Below are 9,739 nucleotides of genomic sequence, written 5' to 3' on the forward strand. Positions count from 1 at the left end.
ACAGCATCTCTGTGTAGCTGTCCTAGAAATCACTCTGTACACCAGGCTATCCTAGAATTCAGAAATCCACCTTCCTCTGTCTCCTGACTGCTGGGATTATGTGTGCCACCATGCCCAGTTTGTTGTTTAGTGGGTTTTTTTTTTTTAAGTGTTTTCCACAGGCATGCCTGGTACCCTTGGGGGATAAAAGGAGTTACAGTTGTGATCTGCCATGTGCATGCTGAGAATCAAACCTAGGTCTTCTAGATCAGCCAATACTCTTAACTGTCACTGTTCTCTACTGTAGCCTGTGTTCTCTGGTGAGGAAGCAGCAGACTTTGGAGCTTTGCTGCCCTCTGCTGGGGATACTCATGATTTTAGATGTGAACCAGATCATCTGAACACACGACCAAGAGAACCACTGAAGAGGTTGTTCAGAGTCCAGAGGACAGGAAAGAATGCTCGGGTGACACAGATCTTTTTATTAAGTACTTGGATCAAAGTCAGAACCTCGTGGATGATAAAGGGCTACATCACCGGTGCTCAGTATATCAAGACAGAGTCTCAGCATGTAGCCCAAGGCTGGGCTAGAATTCCGGATCAGCTTTTACCTGCAGTGCTAGGTGTGGGCCGATGTGCCACACTCCAGTGCTCTTCTTGAACATTTATAATAGTCAAGGTGATTCACTGTGTACTTACGGATCGCTGCAAGTTTGTAAAGCTTGCCAGCCAGGACTGCATTTTAACCCTCAGAGTCGATGAATGGGAAGAGACTGTAATTCTCATCCCCCCCCCCCCACCATGTGGAAACTGAGGCATGTGGCACTATACAACTCACCTAAAGCCTTACTGCTGGAATGTCAAGCTAGACCCAGAAGTCACGCCTTTTGGCTCACAGTTCTGTTTTTTTCCAATTCACCGGCCACATTTGTTGGAAGCAACATTTCTGCTACATTTCATATCAATCTCTGCCCCGTTCCAGCAATGTCTATTTTTACAAAACTGTTCCAGAATAATAGATATGCAGGTTTGCATCTGCTTCTAGTCCAATGGCCTCACTGTGTACCTATATAACCATCAAGGAAAACACTGCTCAGTGTGTGGATTCTACCATCGTAGGTCAATGATAAGCCTTAAACCACCCTTATCACGGAAACATACATTATATGATATATTGGCCAAGGCATTTATCACTGGAGTCACCTTCTCAGATAAATAAAAAGAACGGTTATGACTTGCTGATATTAAAGTTCAATAAAATGGCTATGCAATGTAAAAGCCCTATGTGTGATGGTTCCCTGGAAGCCTCCTGACAGATCAGCCGGTTGGCTGTGTTGTCTTCCTCTTAATCTGCCCCATTCTTTCTCTTCTCTACTTACCTTTCAATCCTTTCTCTCCCAAAGAACCAATTTAGCTTGTTAACTTCCTCCTCCAAAGTGCTCACTATACATTCATGTTACTGGTATGTTGTTCTGGTTTCTTTCATGCACTTCTCCCCTGCTCCAAGTATTTTAGTACATTTCATTCAAAGTTATTTCTCCCAAAGTGTGCATATAATTTTATAATTCAGTGTGCTGACCCTGCAAACACATGCTGAGTATGTCCCATGAATTAATTAGTCACAGTACTGAGTGCCAAGGATTCAAGCGCCTGAGTAACAACTGGTTTCTCCTGTAGGGATCTCACAGGGTATACATTTAAGGACATAAAGAAGCTCACATCGACAGATATTGAGTTGCTGGGTTCCACATGCTATAAATGTGAGCACATTACTGTGGAGGATGAAACTATAGCTTTTCCTAGGCCTGTGGGAAAGAGTGTGAGAATGTGAGAATGTTTCATTCTGGTGACACTGGAGCTGGGTTTGAGAACTTTAGCAAACTTTAAGGGAAAGACCAGGCATGAAGGCACATGTCATTCCAGCTCTTGGGAGGTGCAGGCAAGCGGATCAGGAGTTCAAGGTCTTCCTCGGGAACAGAGGTGGAGGCCTCACTATGAGGTGGGCTATATGAAACCAACTCAGAAAAACAAAAAAGGATAGGAAGAAGTTACAGCAAAGGGATTAAGTGAGCCAAGACACATGGGAAATGCTTGGTTACAAGCACCTATGGTGTGACTGAAACAAAGTAAGTGTCCACAGTGCAGGGAGAGGAGTCCAGAAAAGGACGAACACCAGGGTATGAACTGGAGTATGTAATCCTACACTCTACAGGAAGCGAGGTACTATAGTTAATGCTTTGGGAAGACTCCTGGAATCAGAGCAGTACTGGGAGATGTGTAAGAAAAGCAGTAAAGATCCCACTGCAAGCGCCTATGCTAACGGTATCAAATGCATAAACCAAGGTAAAATGTTGAGAAAGGAAGAGACAAACAGAAAATGACTGAAAGTTATGAAAAACAGTTTGGTTAACAGTTGAGTTGGAGGCTGGCAAACAAGGGATCAGAGGTAGCTGATCATGCAGGGCGGGTAAAGGAAGCTGGTTAGGTTTATCTTCAAGAACAATGTGGTAAATGCTGTAGATATACTTAAGTTACTTACAGAACCCTAAAAACAGATAGCCAACAAGCAGCAAAACGGGGTGCAGAGTCCCCAAACTTAAGTTTGAAGATAAGCGAATTAGAGAATTACCAGCACACAAGCAATAGTTGAAGCTCACTATGGGAAACCAGAGATGCTCGTGTCTTAAGTTCTTGTACTGCATACATGTTTTTTCTCTAAAGGGCTTCCTTAAAGAGGGACTTATCACTGTTCATGGAAATGCTAAGTTAAAGAGAGAGGAAACATAAAAACCAATCAAAAATAAAACCAGGGCTAAAAATAGTAAACTTAAAACATGGTGAATTTCAAAGCTCTTACAGAAGCAAAAGCAGCATTATATTGATAAAAACAGCATTGAGAAATGGAAAAGTAGGGAGGAAGACTGAGGATGGACAAAGGCGCACCGGAAACCGGGCAATTATTCTTTCCCTCAGGGTCAGTGAGAGGACAGTGTAATCTTGCAGCCCTGGACTCACCTAAGTGTTCAACGAGCTACCTATGCAACTTTAGGCAAGCAAACAACAAAAGGTATAAAACTGTACTAGTATGTATAAAATGCCCAGGACTCAGTGGTCAATAAACTGTCAGGGAGAGTTCAGTGTATGCTACTAAATCAAAGTCAGAATTCTAATTCTTCAAAGCTAAAACATGGATTGTTATAGTAATTGAAATTAAAAAAAAATATGCTGGCTAAATTCGTCTTCTCAGGGACTAACTCAGTAAGGTTGCTGGTTTCTGAAGGAGGCATAGTGTCTCAGTTGCTCATGTTCATAGTTTTTATACTGGGATCTAGGCATCCAGAGTGTTGACTTCTGAAGTGCTCCCTGGTGTAGATGTCAGTCCTCGTCTTTGTTGGCTGGATGTTCTGGTCTTCGGTTGGTATTGCCTGCTTTAGGTCCTGGACAAATGTGGCTGCTGTAGAGTTCCAGAATCCCAGCCATGTGAGGTCTCAGGCAGACAGCTACCTTGTAGGTTGGCATGAGTCACAAGGGACTGGGGATGGGCTAAAATGGACCATGAGGAAGACCCAGGGGGATGTTGTGTCCAGACCAAGAGACCCAGGCAGTGAGTGATAGAATATAAGATTCAGTTTGCTTATTCGACCTCCGTCCAAGCCACACAAAACCCAGCCATCACATAGGTTAGTGTCTGGTGGACTACTGAGCAATGACAACGCATCATCTCTACAACCCGACTCCTGGCATACTGCTGAGCTACAAGAAACAACTCATTGTTCCGCTCAGCCAGGAGTGTTACAGATCCAAAGTGTTATTTTTTATGGTCAAGAACACTCGGGATTTAGTAGTGAAATTTTCTGTTAGGATTTAGAGTTTAAATTGTGAGGTGTCCTAGTATGTGCTTTAGTAAATCCTGCGTGCTCAGAAAATATCACCATCATACAATTTTAGAAATATTTGTTTATTGTATGTGCATGTGCCACAGCACGCGTGTAGTCAGGAGACATGTGGGCGTCCCTCCTCACTCCTTCCACTACCTGAGTCCAGGTACTGAACTCAGGTTGGCAGTCTCGGTGGTGAACATTTTAACTGGCTGAGTCAACTTCTGGCCTAGTTCATCTACTTTGTTTCTTAACTTGCATTTTTAAGAAAATTTACAAATATAAATTTTTAACTCCTTACACGTGATTGAAGTAACTAGAACTTAAAATAAAACAGTATTTCAGTAGAACCAGACATCTGAATATATTATAAGAAAATATTTGACAGGAATGCTTTTGTGCGCATAATAGCTTTGAAAGAATAATCTTCAAAACTTATAGTTCAGTTTGTAGAATTCCTCCAACCCACTGCAGTTTTCCAGGGCTCTAAGCACCTAACTTTTGAGTTCTATATGCTATGCATCTAGAGTAAACTGAAAGAGCATGGGCCACCGTCCTTTCATGAACTGTGCTGTGGCCTTGCCTGGCCAGAGATGGATGTGGCATGTATTTCCTGGAGTAAAGACACTTTCACCTGTTTGACAAAGATTTCTCAGGAAGCTCAAGAACCACTGTTAGACATTAAGATAACCAGGTATGCGTCAATGTGTCAAAACTTCTAAACTGTGACACCATGAGGCATTTTAATAGAATACGCAATGAAGTTTAGTGTCACAGTAACCAAGACAGCTGTTCTCAAGGGCACTGCTGTCTGCCCGGCAGTAGGTCAATTCTGCACCTGAAGTGACCTGGCCTGTGTGTTCAGCTTTCCAGAATGACTTCTAAACTTGCTAAACTCAGAATACATTTTTTAGTTCTTATTTTATTTGATGGGTTGGTGACACACACAAACAGACCCTGAGGGAGAGGAACAAGAGAGAACAAATTACAGTGACTCATGTATGCAGACGCCATGATGAAATCCATCAGTTCATATACTTACCTGAAAAATTAAAACACCAAAACCAAACTCTGAAGCCCAACTGTCTGGTTCAAATCTTGGCTCTGACATGGTTTTGCTCTGTGACTTTGGACCACGTTTAACTCTTTTGTATTTCAAGCAAGTCTCTTTATTTGCAGAGTGCTGGAAGCATACTTCAATAAGTTCCTCTTATCTGGACCCTCTGATCACTTTTCTTGAAACTGGTCTGTTTACTGCCCCCTCCCCCATGGCTCAGTTCCATTTCTAATCTAATGTAGGGACAACCTCTCAGCAGGCGAAGTAACCCAGCCTAGTTCTCCTCCTGTCTGCTTATCCTGAGCTAAGATGAACCAACTGTGCCTCGCTTGCTCTGACTACACGTCTTTCATACACCATCATCTCTGTCTAGAACGCGGCATATTCTACTTCTCTAGAAACAAGTCAGCACCAATGCTATACTTCCTATTTAGGATCCTGCTTGCTTGCTGACCTGTTTTGCCTGCTCGGATTTTCCTACCAGCTACTCAGAACCCACACCAGAGGCAGCATCCTGTTTCCCCTTTGGCCATAGCCCTGGCTTTTACCGAGTTCTTGTTCCTCTGTTCAAAAATTACCCCTCCCTGAGTTCATTGTCCATTGAGATGAGGTAGAACGCAGCGAGAAGAGCATATGTGTGAGAAGGTTAACTCAACGACAGAACTTCACACTGAAGGTAACATTCTACAAGTATTTATTTCATCCTGACCATTAAGTTGCAGCATGCAACTCCCAACAGTGAGCGAGCTGCCACCCTCCATTCTAGAGAAGAAGCACCAAGCGCTATGGTGCAATTACTTCGGGTTTTCAGTCTTCCAAAGGTTTTTATTGCCAATATCATTATTTATGGGCTAAGCCTTTTAAAGACTTAAAACCACTTATTCTCTATAAGAAGTCATTTTGTATTTCATGCACAAAACTCTAATTTGCAGATTTACGATCATAATAGAAGAACATTTATTCTAGTTCTGTATTTATTAGGAATACAATAAGCATCCCTACCAGGCTTCTCATAAGGAAGTGAGACTGTTGTCCTCCACCAGGAATAGGGCAGCAGTGATGCTCCCTGGGGTTATAAAACTGCTTACCAAAGGTCTTTCCAAAGATGTCAAGAAATACGAAGTTGGCTCATTTTCCGTACAATCTAAAGAAATGATTGCAGTGTGTGCAGGACTTGGAGGTTATATTGTAGCCCTTGTGATAATACTCAAAGGCCTATTCTTCCCATTTACAAAATTCTACCTCAGAAGGTGAAAGGTGAAATCCCCATTATCCCTGAGCAAAAACGGGAAAGAAGTCTGCTGTACTTTCATTGGTTACAGAAGTCACACAGTCCATGAGTCATCTGTCTCTAAAACATTCTTGCAGAATTTACATAAGCTGAAACAGGAATAAGGGCTGGCTCTCAGAGATGTTCTCCATAAGGTTTGTGAGTATTTGTATTTGAGCAGCTGATCTACAAAAATAATAAATTTAACTAACGACACTGCTGAGTACATCACTTTTGCAATTTGTGAATATCCTGATAGGACAGTTATGGGACAGGAGAATATGAATTTAAGTAAATTATGTCGTAAAGAAAACCAAGAACTGGGAAAGCATAGACAAAGTGGGAGGAAGGGGCAGGCAGAGCTGGAGCTCTAAGCTGGGCCTTTCTTCTCAGAAAGCAGGGCCTCTGACTATCCTGTACTACACCAACTCTACAGAGACCAAACAGTCCCAAATAATAATGTCCCAAGAGAGTTAAAGAGTAAACAAAGAAGGCAGATCTCTGTAATTTCAAGGCCAGCCTGGTCTATATGAGTTCCAGGACAACTGAGGCTAGAGAGACCCTGCCTCAACAAAACAAAAAATTAAAAGAAAAACAAACAACAAAGAGTAAATGACAGAAAAATTCATCCTTTTAGTCAAGCAATACTATATAATTTCAAGGCATATTAATAAAATTGATTTAATTCCAAAGCAACTGTGCAATAAGCAAAATATAAAAGGAAAACAATAAAAGTTAATTTCCTACAGTGGCCAACACACAGGATCTTGCATCAAAGCAATTAACCTTCATATACTTTGAGTTTTACTTGAAAGTCAATCACATGTTACCAACAAAGGAATGTCGATTAAAGTTAAGACTCCCCAAAGGGTCACCTTCTTTGACAGACGCTGCTAGAATGGGTTGGCTACCTTAGATCTCACTGATGGCTCCATCAGAGAGAGAATGCCCCAGCTCTGCTTTCTCTCAAATGTACTGGGAGGGAAAGAAACAAAACAGACAACTACTGTTCCCTAATACATATGGCTTAGCACCCAGAGAAAGTCTCTGTCCCAGAGAGACTTCCACATGGGTCAAGCTTCCTTAAAGGAGGCGCCATCTTTCATTTTCAGGACAGGTCTTTTCTTGCAAGGTCTTTAGAGGCAGAAGTTCCACTTGGATTCTAATACACAGCCCTGTGAGCCCAGTTTCCTGAAAACACACATCTGCTGGGTTCTCGGTTCTCCCTTCCTAGTGACCAGGTTCACATCTCACAGCCACCAAAACCGCACATACACTATCAGCATGATGAAAAATACAGCAACCGCTGCAAGCTTGGCGTAAGTGGAACGCATGTTCAGGTATTTCGCATCCTGGCGGTATTTCTTAGATAGACTGGACAAATTGTTAGCCTTTGAATCCAATGCTGAAAAGAGAAAAGGGAAAACATTCATTAGACCTGAAGTAGTTTATCAAAACATTAAGGCATAAAAATAATAAAAATGACTGGCAGAATAAACAAACCAATTGGTTCTTGATCTGCCAGTAAAGAAGCCATGGGCCAATTGCTGGGCAGCAGGGATAGGAGGGATGGATAGGCGGGACTCCCAGGTCCCTAGAGGCAAGCAGAGGAAAGGACAGTTCACCATGCTTCTGATGGAGAAAAGTTGACCAGCCATGTGAGATCTCAAAATGGAGTGGCCATATATGCCACTCCTATAGGTGGGTGGTCAGGGATGTTTAACTGGGACTAGATGTAACTGAGCAATTGAAGTTTAGGACAGTAGAGAGATGGATGCAGAGATAAAAATATTGGTCAGGGCATACTTTTACAGAAGGAGATAGCAGTGCCCAGCAATTGTACCAAAGGGGGAAGTTGAAATTGAAAAACTGTGTGTCTTTTATCCGTGGATTCAAGGAAAGCTGGGCGGGGCTGGTAGCGTGGCTGTTCCCAGAGCTAAGGCAGGGCAGCAAAAGTTACATGCAACAGCTTTGGAATATTTTGAATTACTTAACAGACCAGTTTTGATTGAGAAATATGGTATTACTTAAGTGCAACAGTTACTAAATTAACAACTGATCCTAGGAATAACAAAGAAAGTGTTTGAGGAGAGAAATCACCATAATGATGCTGAAACTGTGTCTGGACTGTCTACCAGAAGCTATTTCAACTGCTCAGGGATCTTTTTCTCCCATTTTATTTTAATTTTGAACATTACACAAAGTAATGAATTGCATTATCCCTTTAGATATATGTATTACTACACTATCTATATTTCAACTTCTCCCTCCCTGCCCTCATCTTCCTGTCTTTCATTAGTGGCCTGTTTTGCCATCATGGGACTTCTATTAACTTCTCTCTCTTCTCCCCATCTTTTAAAATTCCCGCTGCTTTTACAGCCCTGTTCCTAGTTTTACTAACACATATAAGGGCAAATACTCAGTATTTGTCTTTCTGAGTCTGGCTCATTTTGTTTAACATAATGATGTCCAGCTGGACAGGGGCTTGTAACTAACGTGTTTACTGATGGATCCCATGGTACAGTATGGACTAAGCAATGCTCTGTCTGCTGAAGGCTGGGGTACTGTTGTGTAGCTAAGGTTAGCTCTGACTTGCAGTCTTTCTGCCAGAGTATGGCTGCACCAGCACTCCCAGTCTGGATTAAATAATATTTAAGAGAATCCCTCTGTAGAGGAGCCTTCTGAAACACATGGTGTATAAAGACAAGATTCTCCTTAGAGTCATGTGACAGATTCTACAACACAACAGGACCATGGGATGTGCCAGAGAATAGTAAGAATCAAAGCACTCATGACTCTGGTCTTTGTGGAACTCACAGTTCTGTAGAGGTAACAGCTTTGAATAAAGAAATACAACCCATCACTTATTAGGCAATAACAAAAGGTAATTAGAACTTGCTGAAATGCACAAGATTGTCCATTACATGCAAAGTGGATGAGCTATAAAACAAGCATTTAGAAAGAGAAGTGGGTTGAGATCAATGTTACAAAAGAAGAAAACACTGTTTAAAGACACTAATCTTTTTACTGTCCTGAAATATACTTTATTCAGATATGTTTTCCCTTACTTAAAACAACGTCTTTCAGAGGCCATTTCCTACCTGGCCATATTTTTCTACTCCTTCTACTTACATTACTATAGCCCCTCCCCCTCTCTCTTATGGAATCTATCTGTAATCATTATGATGAAAAACACAAAAGTATGGAGACATACAACACTCATAAAAATCTATCTTCAAAGAGCCTATGGCTGGAGAGATAGCTTAGTTTGCAAGAAACTGCCACTCAGATCTGAGGACCCGAGTTCAGATCTACATCTCTCACATAAAAGTCTAGTGCAGCACTATGTCTGTATGCCCACTCTAGGGAGCAGAGACAAGCAGATCCCAGGAGCTCACTGGCCAGCATGGCTGAATCAGGGAGCTCCAGTTCAGTGAGAGCCTGACTTTACTAGTAAATAAGGTGGAGAGCAGAAAAGAGACCAGACATCAACCTCTGGCCTCCATACATCCAAGCAGACATACAGCTGCACACACACCCACCCAAACATGTACA

General features: G+C 41.9%; 1 protein-coding gene across 1 annotated transcript in view; it reads right to left on the minus strand.

The window, feature by feature from the left end:
* Positions 1-5,591: 5,591 nt before the first annotated feature.
* The window catches only part of Sec22b (SEC22 homolog B, vesicle trafficking protein), a 21,318-nt gene continuing 17,170 nt past the window's right edge, over positions 5,592-9,739 (minus strand). Inside the window, exon 5 of the mRNA XM_028785198.1 lies at positions 5,592-7,589. Within this exon, the coding sequence (XP_028641031.1) occupies positions 7,435-7,589 (155 nt within the window). The 3' untranslated portion in view covers positions 5,592-7,434. The remainder of the gene's footprint in view (positions 7,590-9,739) is intronic.

The sequence above is a fragment of the Grammomys surdaster genome, unplaced genomic scaffold (assembly GCF_004785775.1).
Source record: "Grammomys surdaster isolate TR1022 unplaced genomic scaffold, NIH_TR_1.0 125156, whole genome shotgun sequence".
In the NCBI taxonomy this organism is placed as follows: Eukaryota; Metazoa; Chordata; class Mammalia; order Rodentia; family Muridae; genus Grammomys; species Grammomys surdaster.